The sequence below is a fragment of the Anas platyrhynchos genome, chromosome 22 (genome assembly GCF_047663525.1).
Source record: "Anas platyrhynchos isolate ZD024472 breed Pekin duck chromosome 22, IASCAAS_PekinDuck_T2T, whole genome shotgun sequence".
Classification (NCBI taxonomy): Eukaryota; Metazoa; Chordata; class Aves; order Anseriformes; family Anatidae; genus Anas; species Anas platyrhynchos.
The window spans coordinates 2,079,657-2,099,858 of NC_092608.1; the positions used below are offsets into that span (position 1 = coordinate 2,079,657).

Genomic DNA, 20,202 nt, shown 5'->3' on the forward strand with positions numbered 1-20,202 from the left:
CGTGCAGACCACGGCGGGGTTTGAGCTCCAGGTCAGGCTGCGTGGAGGTCCAAATGTATCCAGACCTTACCTAAAATGCTTTATTTGGCAGTCCATAAACAGTGATATGATAAAAATGCTACCTTTGTACTGATATGTGCTTGTTCGGTCGTGTTTGGTTGGAGCAGTATGTAATTACTCCAATACTTAATGAACAGTATTAGTTTCATTGATGAACACTGAGGCTACATGCTGGAAAGAGGAGGTAAGGATTAAGTTTTATGGCCTACTGCTGCTATGAAAAGGAGCATCCAGACACCAATTAATGTCCCCTTGATGGGATTAGTCGTTGCATTAACTGCAACTATGGATAAAATTGCTAAGTCTGTTATTTTAGACTTTAACCTCTTAGATATTGCAGATATGAAATAAAGTCACTTTTACTTTAAATGCAAATTTTATTTAATGCTGAAGACAAAAAAATCCAGTGTATTTACATTTTTGTGGGATTTGCATCTCTTCCTACATGGATAAAAAGCCCTCATAAGTCTGTATTTCATGAAGGCAGAGTTCAAAGGTCAGGTAAGTTTCAAACATGTAATTTGGAATTCCCTCACTTGTCACAGCAATCATCTCAACTTCAAGTGCAGGCAACAGAGACTAAAGGATAGGATGGTGGACTCTCCATGCAAGGTGACTTACTGCTGGGCCCTCAGTGGATGCTGTGAAATCTGTATTAAGTTATTGTAACAGGCTTTTCTTTTACTTGTGGTCCTGCTGATAAAGGCTGAACATAAACTAGGATCTCTTGTCTTCCAAGGTGAGTGTGAGTCATTGCCTTAGGGTAAAAGCCAAGAGTTTTATTTGGGAGGGGAAATAAATAGATTATAAAAACAGTTTCTGCCTCTGATGTGTGATCTGCCAGTGATACAGCTGTGATGGACATGCTCCCCAAAGTCTAAAAACATTAGACTGTGTAAATACTGCTTTAAAACTCTGTGTGCAAGAGAGCTATGTCTGAATAAAGCTGTTTCCCTTGGGGTTACTGGAATGAAACATTTCTTGGCCTAACAAAGAAAACGATGTGCATCTCCCGGGGCGTGCTGTGAGCAGGGGCAGGGCTCGCTCTGGCACCAAGGAGCAGTGTGCCCCCGCGCTTGCTTTGCCAGGGTGGAGGCTGCTCCCCGATGGCTAGCTTCCTCTCCCAGGGTAGCAAGGGCATGCAAAGCCAGGCAGGTTTCTTGAATATGTTTTTGTGTTTTCAAAAGTCACCATATGACTTTGCTATTTCACACAAAGCTATTGAATTAGCAGAATCTTTGGTGTTTTTTATTTTTTTGGAAGACTACCCCATACCCAAAGCTAAGGGATGTTCCTTCCTGGCTGCGAGGAGAAGGGGGGAGAGAGCAAAGCACCATGTGCATCTCCCACTGCAGCTCCCGTGTGTGGGGTAGGTACAATGCCAGGTACAGGGGGAAAGGCAGGTGTCAGTGTCCCTCAAGTCTCTGGGTAGCACGGTGACACATTGCCCTCTCTTCGAGGTGTTATGGCTGAGCCTCACCTTTGGGTGACCTCTTCCTTAATGCAGAGAAGGTAATCTTTGTGACCTCCTGAAACAACACAGATTCTGGCTGTCTGCTTGACCAGCTACAGGCATGCACTAAAATGCTGGGTTGAAAAATCCTGGTCTGTTGCTGCTCAACATTCCTCCTTTAGTTTTCGATTTGGACTTTAATCTTCTGATAAGCGATTGGCACCGTGGAGGGGAAATGTCAAGGCAAATGAGGACTTTTAGAGCAGCATTTCTCAGGGGAGAAATAATTTCTGTCATCAGATTTTTTTTCCCTTGTAAAAACAAGAAGTGAAAGATGAGGTATTTCTGAAATCTTAATGTCAGTTGGAAAGAATTGCAGCTGACAGTCACCGCGTGTTCCCTCCGAGCCCTGCAAGTAAGAGCTGTGATACAATGGCTTTAAATGCTGCACATAGCACAAAAAAAAGAAATTAATAGATATTTATTTGAAATCCATCATCTGGAATGTTTGATTCTTATCTACAAGATAAAAACATGCCTGCTTGGATTTCTGCATGACGCTGCTTTAATGTGAATGGGAGGCATCTGGGAGCACTCGCTCCTGGCATTTCTCTCCATTCACAAATTCACCACCACTTCTGTGCAGGTTTTCATTCCTGACACTGCACGTTCCTTCCCTTCTCCACTTCCAAACAGGACGTGAGCAGGGAAGTTACAGGCAGTGGGCCTTTGCTGACGGATGAGCTTCAGAAGACTTTGATGCCGTTAGGTACGGTTTGGAATGGACTGAATGCAATTTCCAGCAAAGTGAAGCAAGTTGGTGACATAAACTAAATAGATGATGCTTTTAAGCAAATTGACTGAGTACCAGATGAGGGAGTTAGGGGACTGCATCATTCTTTTCAGATGTTATTATGTACATTCTGTGTTATTTTAAAATGGCCTGTGTTGGCCACACACTATTTTTCTTAGCGTGTTCGGAGCAGTATGTGATTTCCCATGAGTATCGTATTCTCAGTCCTCTCTCTTTAGTTTAATTAACTTGAGAAGAATATTTTGAGGTATGGGTTTTTTTCGGTCTTGCAGAACATTTCTTGTGACAGTAACTCTTTCCTGAACCACCTTCCCCATCCACCTTGTTCCGTGCCTGTGCTGCAGCGGTCTTCTCAGCGGAGGGTGAGAAGGGATTAAACAGTTTCTCAAGAAGGAACAGAGCAACCCTTCCTGGTCTGCAAGAGGTAGAAACTTTGCATGAGCTGCAGCATGAGAGTTGTTCTAAGGATAGACATCCAAAGGCAGATCTTTCCTAGCAGTATCAAGTTGTTGGAGGGCTGCCTGCCGAGATCATCTGCCTCTACCTGCCGGTTCGGTCTTGCCTTGCTGTATTGCCTCTGGCATCACTCTCCTGCTCGGAGGGATGGCACGTAGCGGCAGTACAGGACTGCTGGCTGCCTGACTGCCTCGTTAGGACCATTCAGGAGAGGATTTCACCAGGTTTGCTGAGACAGCCTCTCACCCCACTTGTGTGGCCTGAAACTCACTGCAGCACTGTTCATCTCACTGTGATGATGCTGTGTAGAAGCAGTTTCTGGGCTGGAAAGCTTCGAGTTGCTGATGCCTGCTGGCTCTTTGCTGTGAGAAACTCCAGACTCGATTTGGTATTTTTGCTGTAAAGAACTGAGCTGTTTTAAATATCCAAGTTGACAGGCAATTGAAATATAAATATCAGATGATATAGTAAAAAATCAATTTTAGAGACATGGACCTTCTAGAGGAAGGGTTCTTTTTCTGTTGTTCTGGGGAAAAAAAATAAACAAAACTCTTTTAGTTTTGCAATATTTACAATTCCCTTTCAGCAACCGGAGCTCCCTAGGCAGTAAAACATAGTTTTCATTAAATGATATGTCTGACATTTACCAAATCTTTATGGACAATTTAGAGGGAACTAGTTGCATTGAACAGCCTTATTAACATTGCATTAACATGATTAGGGAACATCTTGGTCATTTAGGCCACAGGGGCTTTAATTTATGAGCACAGCGGAGAGGCAGATATGAAGCATCAGCTGACCAAAATATCTTAACCTTAACTTGTTTTCTCTTTACTCTCTCCTTGTGTCTATTTCATGTTCATGACAAGATGAACTGATTTAGATTCTTATTATTCAAGTAAATGACATTATTAAAAGAAACGAACAAACAAAAGGTCTGCTCAAAATAGGACTCAGAGCCGGGAGCAGATATGCACGGCTGGATTCCGGCAGCCATGGTCCTGTGTATGGGGCCAGGGTGCCAAACCCCAAATGCCATTTCTGTGAAGTCTTCCCTGGAGCAGCCTCGTGCCCCCCATTCAGACGGGCACACTGTTGCCACCTCGGTGTTGTTATAGGATATCTTGGGGACTCTGTGGCCCCAACGGTGCCCACCTGGAGGTGGAGCACCAGCCATCCCACTGGGTCTGTCAGCAACAAGGCGTGATTGTTTACTTGGAAAATAAGTCCGAAAATGCAATTTAGCATCTCTTCCCTGGCTGCAGCAGGAACAATTTGGACAAAAATAGCTCTTACGCTGTTGTGCCAATTTATCTGAGAGCCACGGTGGTAAATAACAGGAGGAGAGAGGGAAGCATCTCAGATCTCATCAATACTTAAGACAAAAGGCTTTCTGCTCTGCAATTATTCTCCCTGTCCTTTTCCCTCCTTCCCCCAGGCCACAAACAAGAAGCCTAAAAAGAGATCAGGCAGCTTTTAAATGCCACAGGCTCATAAAAGGAAGGAAATTCAAAGTTGTAGCTGAGACTTCACTCTTCACATGCTCTGTGCTATTTTGGTCTGTAAGCAAGTACACTATCCTGCAAGCTCCACACAGTGGGACCAGAAATAATTACACCGTCTCTGCAAAAAGCCTGGCTGCCCTTGTTTCTGGGCTCAGGGATTCACTCTTGTGTTTTTTTTCCTACGCAGCTTTCTGGAAGACAGAAAGTGATGCATCTGCCTTCGTTAGCGCCCAGCTGCTGTGTGGACAGCAGGTCTCAGGGTGCTGTGGGGGCTTTGTGAATGTGAACGGGGCTTGCATTGCTGCTCGCCGAGCAGTTGCGATGGTGGCTGTTGCGAAGGTTTCCTTGTTGGTATTCCTCAGCCTCTCTGTAGGGCAGTAATTTACAGTAGGAGCAAGCAAGGAGAAGTGCTTATCTCCTTTGCTGGGGCTGAGTTGTGTGTTAGGATGGCTCCGCTCACCTGATTCCAGTCCCTTCTTCCCTTTCATTTGCTGCCCGTTTTGTAACAGCAACAAACTGTCTTGCCTCGTTGAAAACAAATATATTCTGAGTGGAGGGAAAAATGCTATTGACCTTTCCACATTATGCTGGAAAATCACCTTGAGGGAATAAGTGAAGTAACGCGGTGTTTGACGTGTGACAAATATAGGTGAGGTGACCTGCTGTGAGATCATGCTGCTGTGTCATGGCCACAAGTTTTTTGTCACGTGCAATGCAAAACTGGGCTGTGCCATGGCCATTCCCAGCTCTGGGGACAAGGAAGGGGTAGCACAGGCTGGCCACTCCAGCAGCTCCAGTGTTTAACACTGCTGGGGGAACGTGCTTTCACTGGTTTAGGTTATTCCTGCTTGCTTTCTGCTGTACAATAATATTAAAATACTATTTTATTATTTTCAATTTAGTCTTACGTTAATGAAAAGAACACTCTGTAGCTGCAAACTAGTAGCTAATCAAATAAAGTAAATTGCTGTTAATGTGTTAGTACTTCATATTATTGCTGTGGTTCCAGGTGGAGTTTAATACGAAGGAAAACAATTGCTTTTTGTAAGTGATGCCGTGCAGACAACCCTACCTTACTTTAGTTGCAGGCTTCTTAAAAACACAACTGGAGTAGACTGGTAAGGAATTACAGTCCCGGGATAGTTGGCGCTCAGGTTTACAGCTTCTTCCCCCTCTTCTGGAAAGGTGTGAATGAAATCTCTGAAGTACGTGTGCCAGCAAAACCTTCAGAGGAGATCTGGCTTTCAAGCCATACCCATTGTGTGTCCTAGAAATTGCTATCAGATCTCGATCGAGTCCTGCTGCAACCATCAATTTATTGCTCTTGGCTGTGTTTGTGCAAGAGAGATAAGCACAGGAGATCTTCCCTCTCTATTTTTTTTCTTACAGCAAGAGAAATATAGTAGCAATGTATATCAGGTTAAAATTGCCTCTCATTTTATGAAGATATCTTTAAAAACCAGCTGTTTTCTATGAGCATTAAACCAACTTGATACACTGCTATCAGAATCGACAACTGCTCCAGAGATTTTAAAGAGATTTTGTTTCACTGTGTTTTATTTTATTTCATATAAATCTTGTTAACTATTTTCCAGTGACCTCTTACTGCTTTCTTTTTTATCACAGAAATAAAACAACAAAAAACTTATTTCAGCCTTGCAAAATCACAGCAAGGTTGCATAGCTCAGCTTTATGGTCTGTTCAGCTACTCACTCCGTTGTGGCACTGAACACGAAATTAGGAGCATTTCACTCGTACATTAAAATTTTTCAAGTCCTCCAAGCGGGCATGTAGAACTTGTCATACTTGATCAATATACTCGATGTCGTCTTTGCAACCTTGCAAAGCAGCTAGAAAAAAAAATCAACACAATAATGATTTACCGTGTCATTAGTCCAGCATATCAAATCAGCATGCTTAAAGGAGAAATCAAAGCCTTAATGACGATAGCGCTGCATTTAATCTGAGAAAGTGCATAGCAGCCAAGTGGAGGAGCGCGTTGCCTCCACGGCCAGGCCGCTGGGGCTGAGGGGGCCACGGGCACGGCCTCGTGCGGAGCCCGCGCTGTCCTGGGGAAGGCCGTACGTGCAGGGACTGGAAGACGTGAAGTCTAGGGTACACTTTCTGAAAATGCCTGTGCTATGAGTGCCGCGACTCGAGGGGAGGTAAGTTCGAGCACCCAAGTGCTGCTCAGGCCTGCCACAAGGCTGGTATTTTCATTACTTACCTAAGAATGCAGGTAACTTGTAAGCCAGGGTGTGTTTCTGAGACTATGATAAATGGAAATCTTTGATGTTTTGGAGAGTTTGAGCTGACGTGAAATTACTGGAAATTTTTAGAATAAACACAGCAAGAAGATATGTAATATCGCTACTGAATTAATCCCACACTGTCTACACCACAGTGTCACATAAACGCTGGAGTTTCAGTAACACCGAGTGTTTATTTTCAGGGTGATGCAGAGGAAAGGAGAACAACAGCAGCCTCAAGAAGCCCTTAGTGCTGCTCTGCTCAAAGTGGCTGGGAGGAGGAGGGGGAAAGGTGCTGGTTTTCATCGGGTGGGTTACACGTGAGGCGTAGGGCAGGGGAGGAACATGAAGGAACAGATGCAGCAACTGGAGCATGAGCGTGTAGGGCTCCTGGCAGTGCTGCCACGGCCTGCGAGGCCTAGGCTCCACACAAACCCTGTCAGCCCTCAGCGTGCTGTGTCTGAGAAGAGACTGCAAACACCGGGTCACGCCATTTCACCTGCCTGAGACCCGGTGCAAGCTCCTGGAGAGAGCACTGCAGGCCTAGAAGCAGGGTTGGGAGGCTGGAAGACGTGACAAATGGTCCGATACACAAACCTCCACTTTGCACCGCTAACCATGGTTGTCTGGCTAGCTGAACACACGGACTGTTATTATACAGGTTGTATTTGAAATAAAATACCGTATTTTTATTTGCATAGTATGAATGAAGATTTCTATGTGATCACAAGGACCTTTGCTTTGTGAGCTGGGTGTATGGTGTTTGTCCGGTTTCTGATCACATCCCATCTTAATTTGGTGGAGGGAAAACACTGGGAGTGAAAGAGGCCGGGCATCCTTTTACGATGGTGTTAAACAGGTACTGACATGCAGAGACTGGGGACAGGCATGGCTTTTATGGTAGTTTCTGTGATTGCTGGTTGTGTTTGTTTTGACAAAGGAAGGGTATTGGCTGATCCTAGGTAATTTCAGCTCGCCTATGGTGGTAGAAAACTGTAATTTCCTCAGTAGTAAGTTGGCTTTATGCACTTAATAGAACATTGGTGTGAGTTACTCTATAATTAACAGCATTTACATCAGCGTTACTGCCCTATTATTGTGTGATAAACATTGGTGAAGGCGGTTGTCTTCAAATGGAGGATTTTGTTAGTAGCCTTTGAGGGAGAAAAATGGAGGGAGAGGACCTGCAGAAGACTGGTCTGGTGCTTACAGCAGAGCGCCTGGAGTGTTTGTAGCTGAAGAGGGAGGGGAAAAAAGATGCCTTTCCAGCTGGCCCAGGCACTATTTTTTACACCTTTGGCATGCCTTTGAAATCACAAGCCAATAATTTATGAACAGACACTACTTAATTTGGCTTATTTATTTAAAGAGCTTAGTTGTGTTGGCTGGAAGCTAGACTGAAACTCTCATCTGGCCTTAAAAATATTCAGCAGCTTCTAACAATTCCAGAGAATGCTCTGCCCTGTCTGAAAGCACCTTGCTGATAAAGTTCCCAAAGTCGACGTGCACAAGAGGTGCGAAGTGTGTGCTGTTTGGGGGTTCCCTCTCTGTTTCTGGGAAGGCTTCTCTCTGTTAACTTGTTTTGTTTCTGTAGGCTCCGGAGTTTTACTTTATCAAATGTCTCCAGCCAAATCTTTTCTCTGAAAGTTGTTTATTGCTTCTGCTTCTAATGTTGTTGTTTTTCTTTCTGTTCTTGGTGTTCTAAAGCCAAATTACTGTGACTAATGTACCACTGTAAATTTTTGCAGCATCTACAGTACCGCTGTCTGCATGAGACGCATGGTGTCCTTTTAGTGATTTTTTTTTTAATATTACAGCAGAAATGCCCCTTTTGTGTATTGGCTTAGCATATGGCAAACATTTCTGTGAAATATAGTAGTACACCAGAAAGATGCTAACTCCTGTATATTGGACAAATGTCAATGTTTCTTTATTGGTATTCTAAAGCATCAATGCACTTTCTAAGAGGAAAATATTTTCATACATCTTTGAATTCAAGATTATACTCAAAAAGTATAAAGTTATTCCATGCCTAACATTGATCTAACATTGTTCATATCATTGGTATGAACAGTGAAACCAATGTATAAGTTAATGTTTCTCTTTACCTTTTTGTTTGTTGCATTATGAAGCCAACATCCATATTCTGGTGCTGCATATGAGGCGTATGTTATCTAATCCTACTGACGGATTAAAAAGGGAGATTGTCCGAACAAAAGGAGTCCTTTTTTTCCTTAGCCATTCTTTCCTTCTAATTTTCAGTGTGTAGTTGAGCCCAAGCATAGTATGTCTTGTGAAGACACAGGCTACCTTACTTTTTTTTTCCTTTTTTTTTTTTTAAATATATATCAACCATTGGCACGCTTCATTAGGTACAAGGTTCTCAGGTAAAATTTTACAGATTGTAAAACATAGTTAATCCAGTTTACAGTAACAAAAGGTGATTTTTTGGGGGGTAATATGAAATAATGCTTTTCTGTAGAGACTTTTGCTGGTCTGCAGTATATTGCTTCATAAATTCTCTTACAAGTGTTTTTTTCTTTATCTAATTCCTAATTGTTTCTTGTTTTCAGACCACAGAATGGTTCTATGATCCTATATAATAGGAAGAAGGTGAAATACAGGAAAGATGGATATTGCTGGAAAAAAAGGAAAGATGGGAAAACCACCAGAGAGGATCACATGAAACTGAAAGTCCAAGGAGTGGAGGTAGGAAAACAGAGGGGCTGTTTTTGAATGATAGGTGGGCTAAAAGGCAATGGCTCCCCAAATACTTTTAACATGAAGTTGCCTATTCAAAGGGAATTGCATTCTCTGATGGTTGAAGTTCAACTGCGAAGCTTCCACCAGCTCAGTTCTGAAGACAATAGGACTGTATTTCCTACATTTATAATGAATTTTGGGCCAAAATGGTAGAAGGGTGTTAAAACATTTAATAGTAGAATTTAGCTGTTTTATTAAGAAATAATCTGATTTCAGCAAATGAATAGTGAAGTTGAAAGGATATATATTTGTATAAGCTATATTGATTTTTGTAGTTAATAGAATGTGAGCATTGCTGTGGATCTGAGGCTGCACCCAGTTATATAGGCATAATACAGAATAATTTGTAGCTTTTAGAGTAATTGTTATTGCTTAAGGACTGGCAAAGTTTGACTTGTTCTCTCAAGCTGTGTCTGATAATGCTACACCTGCACTGTCACCAACCGTAACAGGAGTGTTGCTTGTATCAGTCAGCCTTACCTCGTGTTGAATTCTGGATGAACACACAAATATTGGCCTTGATTACACCTAGGTCCGAAGAACATGAAACCTCAGACACCTTTGGAAGAAGATTGGCTTCTTCCAAATGTGTTTGTGAGACGTATGGCCTGTAAGACACATGTGGGACATATGGACTGCTACTCCTACTTTCCGTGGCTGCCAAATGCAGCCTCTGCAGAAGCAAACACCCCCCATGGCTCTTTTTTCCTATGTTCCTCACAATTACTCCTACCACGATGGAAGTTTCGCTAGCTTTCGGCATCGGCTATGGATAGGCAAAGCTCTCTGATGTCACCCCTGCGGGCCCATCTTTGCATCTGTTCACACAGAATTAATCTTTCTTGTGTCTGGGTGTTTAGTACCCTACACTTCCCAAAGTGGCTTCAGGATTTGTGCTGTTTTTTGACATCTGTGCTGCGTTACTGAATTAAGTGTGTGGTATTCTGAACAGTCGAGTGTATGGAATACGTTTCATGCTCACGCTTCCTGGTAGGTAATTTGTCATTCTTACATTCTGTCTGTTTTAATGAGGTTTTTGGTTTTAAAATAGTATTAAATGGATTTCATTATATTACACGAGGGAGACATAACTTCGTTCCATAATTTTTACATCCAATAACAATGTTTTATTATGACAAGCCCCCAAAAAAGTCAGCATAATAGAAATTGCACTTTGTTTTTGTTTAGGGTTTGCAGAGCTGGATTTAATTAACTTCCATGAACTTTAACAATGCAGAATACCAAAACTTGTGCCGCAAAATTTAGCAATAGGACAGTGTCCATTGGCCACAACACATACACATTATTAAATAAATACTTCCTGACATTTTTTTCAAAGATGGAGTGATCAACCATTAGTGCCTGACTTCTTGAATGTCTGTGCCTGTCACATTTAACTCAAATAGTCCTTCACTGAATCCAATAATTTCTGTTTTACTGAAGTCTATCTTCTAGAAAGTAACAAACCTTAAATTGAATATAGCAAGGGATGGAGAAATCACTGGTCTCCCAGCAGGTAACACTATGACTGTGCATGGATCTGGTTCCTGAGTCTATCCTGTGAATGATTAATGGAATTTTTATTGGGGCCTAAAACTGGTGGAACAAAATTTCTACATAAATCTATGTATTAAGTAGCACTAAGGGGAGTATCAAAATCCAGACTGATCATTTAAATGTTGAAAAGAAATTAACATTTTTTCCCTGAGGGTATCAGGTCCTCCAAAGGAAGCAATGATTCACGTAGTAGTGATTTATGTAAGGAAAGACAGAAGAAAATATAAACTCGCATGAACAAACAAATAGAGATTCAGGTCAAGATGAGGAAGTTAACTCAAGCATACATTTGAAGCTAGAAGAGTTGGATTCATTGTAGAAATCTCTCTTGTACTTTGAGCATGTCCTCCTTTACTTGTCTTTCAGCTTTGTTGACTTAATTCTAGGTAAAGCCAGACAAAAATGGACACGGTAATAAAAAAAAAAAAAACAGTCTGGGTCTAAAACAGCTTACTGTGTTCCTATCTTTTCTAAAGGCTGTAGGGATTTTCCTGTAGGATGAGCTCAGGCTTGCTCCACCTCACTGCACCATGGGTCATTTTCTTACCAACCTGCTGTAATGTTTTTTTGCTACCTGCTATCTCATTTTGCTGACAGTGTTGCATCTAAATAATTACTACAGATCTGAGTTCTGAACCATGTAGAAAAAGGTAATTTTCTTGACCTCTAAGTGTTGCTTGGAAAGAATTATGTATTTTTAACCATCTTAATTACTACATCAGGACACTCTGCAATGCCACTTCATGGACAGAGTTATGTTTTTGTTTCTGATGCCATCCTAATTGGAAGTGATGTTCTTTACTTTGACACAGAGACAACAGATTTAAAATAATAAAAAGGGCTCTTTTTAAAGTTGGAATGATATTGTTGTTAACCATATTAGGGTTTAACAGGGCATGAAACAACTGTCTGCCTTGTGGCACTGCCAGATCATTTCTGCTATTCTTGCAGCCAGGAGATAAATAGGCATCATAGTCATACTGATGGAAAAATACAAAGATGAGAGCCAAGAACACGGATAGTATCCAAATCGAGTTTTGAGAGTTGCATCTAGTAGGTAAGAAGGAGAAACATGTTGGCCCATAAAACTACTGACCAGCCAATTCTGAAACACCATATGTATTAGTAGATTTTGTAATTAATTACTTCCTGAGTTTGATGAATACAATGGCTTATACATCTTTCCGAGTTCTGGATAAGAAGAAGAAAAAAGTATTTTTAAACACGTTTTCACCAGATACTTGGGGACCTTGGTGTTTATCAGTACCATATAAAAGGATTTGGTGTGCATGGACAATGAAGGTAAAGAAAATCTTCAAAATCTAGAAAGAGAAATAAACTAATCAAGCAGACATTAAATGATAACTGCTTGAAATGCTTAAACTATTGCCTTGCTTAACATCCCTGTGAATAATTGTTTTGGACATTACTTGGTTAATCTGGTGCACAATCCTGTTAGAACAGGCTTGATAAAACCAAAAAGGAGAAGTTAATTTGGCTTTTCCCTTAACATACATCTTTGTGCAATTCTTTATGGAATCTATTAAAAATCTCCAGTCCGTGATCCTTTTTAAAATTCTAATTAATTAGGATCCCTGGTGATATGTTCCTAATCAATTCACATAATTAAAAATTTTAACTAATAAATAATAGTAAGGAGTGTGTTGAAATAGCTGTAACATAATTCCAGACTGGTAATGCTATGAATTTACAAATGGTTGCTTCGGCTAGTGAATTTGCCTTTTCTTATGCATGAATCTTTCCAGTTGTCTGTAAATGGCACGTTCACATGAATTCATTGTAAACTGCTGCTAAAATTAAAATGAGGTTGTATTTTTGTAGTAAATTCCCTCTTGTCCTCTGTGTTTTGCACGGATGACATGGGTGCTCTTGATCTTTATGCTATATTGAAGATAATTTTATTCCTTCCAAATCCCAGTGCCTAAAGAGATGTTAGAGAAAATGGTTTTCTTAGACTTCAGGCAAACCACTCACCGGCTGAGTTGCTGTCTGAGCATGAACGGTGTTATCTGTGATGCAATTTTGCCAAACAACTGGTATGAATCCAGTGCTCTAAAAAAAATCAATGGTTGTAGCAGCAGCAGCATTCGTAAGTGCACATCCTCTCGTTTCCATACTCATGTGGCAGAGGGAACAGTGCTATCAGCTGAACAATGAGGGCCACCTTCAGCAGTCCCAGCTCATCAGTGAGATTGGTTCATCGGTTTTGATTTAGTCTGAGACCACTAATTTAAGACTGGAGAGATCAGAGAGCAAGATGAATGTGCTAAACTCATATATTTGAAATATCATTTTCTCTCATATATAGATGTATGCTATCTCAGTACAATATGATAATCTTTATGAATTCTTTTTAAAAAGAAAAAAAAAAAGGTATAACTTCATTTAAATCTTATTAAGAGAGAAACTCCCTTGTGGAGATGGAGATGCAGAATATCAATTTCGCATGCAGGACTTGTATTTAATTATTATCATAACAGTCCCTTAACACTATTACAGATTAGTCCACAAGGACATGAATGGAAATTTTAGATTATTCAATTACTACATAAACGCTGGAACATAACTGTCAAAACTTTACAAAAGGTTTCTTAAGCGTTTGGGGTCTCAAAATGCAATGTACCTAAACTCGATTATTACACAGGCTGTATAACCATGGTGATGATAGCATAATTTACAGCTTGTGAGCTGAGAATGCATGTTAAGATGACTTTTTCTGTTAGTAAATGACCAAATGGGCTTTTCTGTATTATGTAAAATAACCCATAATTGAATATTAAACCACAAAATGTTTTTACATCTTTCAATTCCTTGTTATTGTCAGTGAAATTTACTTGTAAGTTATTACTGGAGGGTGAAAGCAACTTCTGAGATCACACGTTCAAGCAGCACTAATCTTGAAAACTATTCCTAGGACAGTCTGATCCAATTCACTTTAATTTACATGGGCTTTACTCACCCTCAGAGGTGAGCTGTGTAGTTTGCAAACTAATTAGGATTACATTGTTCAGTCAGGCTGCTTAATGCATTCCAGAAAAATACTGCAGAATGGCTTTGGAGAAGAAATTAGAGTTTAATGTGAAAGGCTTTCTGAAAATATTACACACATACGTGCATACATTAACACAAACAAGCACAGCCCTGAAATCAAGAGAGAAAAACTGCTTGGGAATAGTGACAGTTTTTAGACAAATCTATTCTTTATCATTGCTATTAAGATTTTTTTTTTTGTAGATGACTTTAAGTATTTAAAATCATCTGCCAGATGATTTCTAAGCAGAATCTCCGTTAATCTCCCATAATTCATTAGAGGGCACAGAGCATAAGAGCATTTCCCTAGCTACGTTTTGGGTCCTGCATCTCTGATTCCCAACTTGTTAACACAATTCATGGCTCAACTCTACTCTCAGAACTTCTGCTAGGAGAACACTTTCTCCCCATGTAAAGGGCCTCTGAGCAGAGACAACATCAGTGCCGGTGTGCTTGCTTTGGGGTTGACCAAGACACGCGGACTACAGTGCTGGACTACAACCTGATAAACCAAACTGCAGTAGGGGTGCTGCTGCTGCTGCTCTTCCCCACATGCCAGACACAACTGGTGCCCTGTCCTGATCTGCCACGTGTGCTCTGCTGTCTCCTCCACCTTCCCTCGTGCTGAAGGGCTCCAGGGGACGGATGGGTCAGCAGAACTTCTGGTCTCCCTTGCTAGGCATGTTGGGACTGCCTGCAACCTTCCTCACCTAATAGCTTTAGCTTCTTAGGCTTTAGCATCATTAGACATTAGCTTCCCGTTCTGGTTAACTAACATTTGCTCCGTAATCTCTGGTTTGTGCATAAACTACCCTTAAGGTCATCCTGGCATCTTAGTGATTCATGCGTCTGGGTAGTGCTGGGGAAATCAAGGAGCTGGTTTACAGTTTCTGAAGGGGAATATGTATTACCATTAAATCAGAATGAGTCACCTGAGAACCTCTTCTGAAGGGAACATACATATCAATAATTTGTTTTCTGTATAGGGATCCTAATGTATGCACTTAAAGTAATGTAAATTCACAGCAAACGTCTGTGGGTTTTGGCATCTTCTAGCACCCTATATGTGTTGAGCAGCTTTTATTCTGCAACAAACCTGTAACATACCTAATCCTTTAATTGCTTTAGCTTATTTTATGGTTGATAACTTTAATCAATAAAAGCTTTCTCAATATCTGGCTGTTTCAAAACTGAAGGTTCTGCTGAGATGCGGGTGATTGGCTTGCGTCTATGTATTTTTCTGAGTGGGACTATTGACAGGATTTATTGTTGGCATCTCAGATAGACCCTGTGATGGTTATTAAGTCTTTTAAGACTCCTCTGGGAAAGAAACCCAAAAGAGTTGTATGTGACTATGTTGTTTTTTTGTTTTTGTTTTTGTTTTTAATTATTATTTGGGCAGATTATTGTGGGGATGTGCTGACGACAAAGACGTGTAGAGCCTTCCTTGCTGTGTAGAAATGACGTTTAATTAGTCTAAACCTTGCAGAATGCTTTGCTGCCTTCACACATTTTGTTCAGGAGTGCATGGCATTAGGCACAGCTGCACGGTAGGAAGGTCTCCATCTCTGGAAGGTTTCTCAGTACCTACCGTGGCGCTGAGTCCGCCGGTGGTCCCATGGGCTGCGGCTCAGCAGTGCCTGCGCTGCTCTGACCGTTCGCGGGGAGAGGCCGGGGCCAGGTCTGCACGGCCGGAGGGCCGTGCTCGGAGCCACCCCAGCGAGGGGATGAGCCTCCAGGCCCTTGGTGTCCTGGAGGGAAGGTGCATGCAGGAATTGTTTGTTTGCCGATGTTCAGAGACACGTTTTTAACCATTTAGCTTTACCTGCTGCATGGCCTAACCCATGCCAAGCTCCTAATGCAATGAACTGCATGTGGTACGTGGGAAGAGAAGCGCTCTTCCTCCTGAAGCCCTGGGGACAGCTGTCCTGGCGTGCTCTGCAGGGGGTGCTGCCTTTGTCAGAAGGTGGAAGACGGAGGCTTGGTGTTACTTCTCATTGCTCTAGCACACCACAAAACCACCTTCATCACAGCTCTCTTGAAGCACCTCGAGCCCACGGTTAATGTTACGTTCTGTCTGTGCGCGGTATTTCTAGTTAGTCAAAATTCCAAAGCACTTGACGTGCAGCCAAGGGTAACGAGCTGCAGGTAAGGACAAGTGTAAGTACCTTCTTAAATGCTTTTCCCTGTTCTTAAATGAAGCACGTGCTGAAGGGCTGTGCTGGGTAAGATGCCTCTCTACCAGGGAATGCGTACTATGTTTCTTGTTTCTTTATGCATGCTATAGAATGAACTTCATAGAAAAGGTTTGTTGTAACTGATAAATGAATATTTTTGGGAAAATTATTAAATCTCAAGACTATAATGCAATTTTTACATCGCATTTTCTTCAGGATAAGTAAATTTTTTCTACCAGGTGAAAGCTTGTTGCACTTACGGATAGTCACTTAGCCTGTGCAGTTGGCTACTTGGAGGCTTCCAGATGGAGCCGCTCGCTAAATGTGAACAGAATGAAAGAAATGAAAATAAATTCACAAAGAGATGAAGAATCTGTTTCTTCTAATTCCTTCTGCAAACAGTCTTTCCAATGACATATTGAGAATGGACTGAATTATAACAAAAGCAGAAATCAGAGAGCTGCGAGGTAGAAAGAACAATTGTTACATTTACTTTAACTGATGTAACGCAAAGCAACAGTTTTTACACTCAATTAGTTCATACATTGTTTTGGACGCAAACCAGATGGTAAAACATGTTTGGTTTTGATTTTATATGATTAAGGAAGAAAGGGTGAAATAGAAGGAGTAAATTGCATTTTCAGGACTTTTGCCCTTTTTATTTCATTCCTTCCACCATTGGCTGTCTATGATTTGAGTGGGATAAGGAATCTTTAATCTTGCTAAACCTGCTTTTAACCTACCTTTCATAACGTGACAGATTGAACTTTCTTTTTTGAAAATATCTTGGTTTGTGGCATGTCATGGTTCTGCCTGGGAGAGAGTTAATGGCAACAGCTGAGTTTTATGCATCAATGTTATGAAGCAAAATAAAAAGCAAGAGCTTTTGGAATTGCATGCTTGGTTTGAGCATGTGTGTGTTGAATTTTGGTGAAAGATGAATTTTGAGGTAGGTTCGTTGTTTGCAAATGTTGAAGCAATAGTGGCACGTGTACAGCAGACTTAACATATTTGCCTTAACTACCCTTATGTTTTGTACTAGATTTTAGAAACACAGATTAGCCTCATTTTACAGTTACTTGGAATCCTGAGTGGGCTTAAACCCTAACACATAATTAACTTGAGATAGAAGAGGGAACAGAAATGGGAGCTACTTCAAGTACAAATCTCTTTTGCTCTCCTGGACTCCTGCTTAAACCATACGTACTCTCCTGTGAGGCTTCTGGTGCTTGTTTGAAAAACAGTCTGACATTGGGACTTCGTTATCTTTTAATTCCTGAAAGGGGATTGTGATTATCAGTAGGATGTGGGACAAGCAGGGACTTACTCTGCAGTACAGTGGGGGTACATATTAATTTGGCAAAAAATGTGTGTTTAATTTGGGATTATTTTGTTGTGTTAATACATGATGCAGTTTGGTAAGCTATCTTCTGTTGTGAGCTTCAGCTTCCTTATCTATTAAATGTCTCATATTCTGTGGAAGCACCACGATGGAAAGGAAGAACGGTCAGGATGACCTCACGGTCATCAAACATCTTGAAGGTTTACATCTATCGAAGTATTACCATCCTCTCAGCTTCTGAAAGCGACTTGCCTAGTTGAGGGAGTTTGTCCCCCAGTATTGTCTTCTTCAGCAGCAATTTTGTGGAAAGAAAGAACAGAGAAAGCATAGCACTGAGTGCAGAGCCTTTCAAAGCCTACCAGAAGCAAGAGAAAGGGATTCTTTTGGGCTTAGTTGAGCATAAGTGGAGGTCAGGACCCCTTTTTGGGTGACAGGCAGGTGGCATGTAGACAAGTTCGAGTAAGTCAAGGGCAACTGTCTCTTCAGTGCAAGGAATGATAATTGTTGCACAGCACAGGTTTGCAATAACTGTTCAGGTAATTGCTTTGTAATTGACTGCATCACCCCTTCTTCTTGTTTAATAAATAGCATGAATAAAGCTGAACCACATGTGGTAGGATTGTAATTCAAATTCCATTCGTCGAAGTCTGAACATTTTTCATTTAGCATGTAAAGGCAGTTTCTATGTAAATTATTCGAAAAGAATCTCTGTGGACTAATGACATTAGCGTCTGGATGGATTGAAATTGTTTGAGTAATTGATACTACAACTACACCACATACTGTAGGGAAAAAGGAAGAAGCTGGTGATGTGAGTTTGCACGCTTCTATGTTGAGAAAGAGCTGGGAATTTGATTGCTGAATATGCTAGACATGGTCTAAAGAGATGTATTTGTCTTATTGTCAGGGGTTACAAGCATCAGGAACAGTTTGTTTCTTTTCTTAAGCCTCTAAGCTTCTCCTCAGCTGAGAACTTAGGAAGCACATGGTGTGGCTGGGCCTGTGACAGCAGCAGGATTTGGGAGCAGGCCTGTCCCGACCAGAGCGACATTTGCAGCTCCATGGCACAGTTTGCCCTCACGGCAGAGCGTGTGAGCTGGGGGGCTTGCCATCCGAGGGGGTGAATGCGTGTTTGCTCTGTGCAGAGCTGTTTGTGGCAACGAGCAGGCTGGTATATTGTAGGGAAATCAGTTTTGACTCAAATCCATGGCAGGTACAAAAAGCAAGAAAATTGAACAACCTGAAATAACTCCCGAGCACTTCCCTTAAATGTATAATGCATTTCCTCCGGATCATGCCTCTGAAAGGCAGCACATATCTGGTCTGATGTTCTAAAAATAATACTTCACATTTTCAGAGTGCCGGGGAACCTTGCAGAGCTTTAGTTATCTTCTGCCTATTATTATGAAAATAAAACCGGTGTTTTAGAGTATGCAGAGCTCTGGGGAGACTCCAAGGGTCGCTTCTGAAAGGATTCCCTTCCTGAGAAAGGTGCAGGGTAGGTGTGTTAAGCTAACCTTGTGCTTGTTCCAGTTGTGTTTGATGATGTGGCGTGCACAGTTTTAAGAAGCTCCCCTACCCCCAGCCCTGGAACTGCATTATTTTATTGTAAAATTCTTTGCACTAAATACAGCATTAAAAGTTCGGTGATCAGATGCTAACATCTTACATCTGGTTACTTTTGTTCGGAGTTTCACGGTGCACTGTGGCTTTTGTATTAGAGACATTTTAAATTATATTCCAGTTTGTGGGAGAGGCTCGTCGCCAAGCTGTGGGGATCTCAGCGCGATCCCTTCTGAACGCTTCGCTCCAGCTGTGTTGCCCTCTGCCAACTGCAAAACGCGCCCGCTCCCAGCCAGGCTCGGGGGCTGCGGGGCAGCCGTGCTGGTGCTGAGCTGCCTGAGCTCAACCAGCGGGCCACGGCAAGCAGCCAACGCTCGGTGTTGTCGGTGGGGACAAGGTGAGCGGCGCTGCGCTGGGCACAGGGAATGTGTCGTTCCACACGCCCTTGTGTTGTAATGGAGCTATCTGCGTATCCTTCTGGAAGGAGGAGAAATAATTTATTAATTACCAGGATTTCAAATCACAAGCAAGTTAGTAGATGAAAGAGTCTTCATTGCTATTTAGCAGTACTTATTAAATAAAATATTAGAACAAGTGTATAGATACGGAACAAGCTAATAGGTACCCCCACACCCAGCTCTGAAACACGAAGTTTGTGTCACCTGAAAGGCTGTGCAGCACAAATGCACATTGACATTTATATTGACTATTTCAGTTTAGAGAAATTTGAAATTAAATATATTTTCTGCCAGCTCTGTGGAAAAATCCATTTATGAAAACAAAATCCAATAGGAGATCTAAAGATTGGTGGCCAGAAAAGAAATATTTTGAGAATAAAGTATATGGAGATTGGATTGCTGGATCTGTGGTCTCTGTTTAACATGCTGGGGACCAGAGATGAAAGTAGAGGTTTATTGCTCTGAACTTTATCCCAAAGTTTGCAATTTAGATGAGGAACGTTAAAGCAAAACAAAATAAACATAAATATTTTGGGGATCATGGACAATATTCTGCGTTTACTTTTTCTGATCACTTTTAATGTGCCTAGGTACCTTACCTGCCCTGCGCCCGGTGCCTCCTGCAGTGCCCTTCACAAGGATGCTCTGCAGTGCCGGGGGGTTCAGGTCCTCGTGGTGCACCCCAGCTGCACCCCAGCCCCATTCCTTCCCAAGGAGCCACCTCTGCGTTGGGCCCTGGCTTGTTCGTTACACA

The 20,202-nt window shown here is 41.7% G+C and overlaps 1 protein-coding gene across 10 annotated transcripts in view; it reads left to right on the top strand.

Annotated features, from left to right (window-relative positions):
- Window positions 1-20,202, top strand: part of CAMTA1 (calmodulin binding transcription activator 1) — a 323,948-nt gene that overhangs the window by 119,689 nt on the left and 184,057 nt on the right. For all 10 annotated transcript variants that reach the window (XM_038166526.2, XM_038166525.2, XM_038166524.2 and 7 more), the window contains one exon: window positions 9,111-9,246. In XM_038166526.2, coding sequence (XP_038022454.2) covers window positions 9,111-9,246 — 136 coding nt within the window. The remainder of the gene's footprint in view (window positions 1-9,110; window positions 9,247-20,202) is intronic.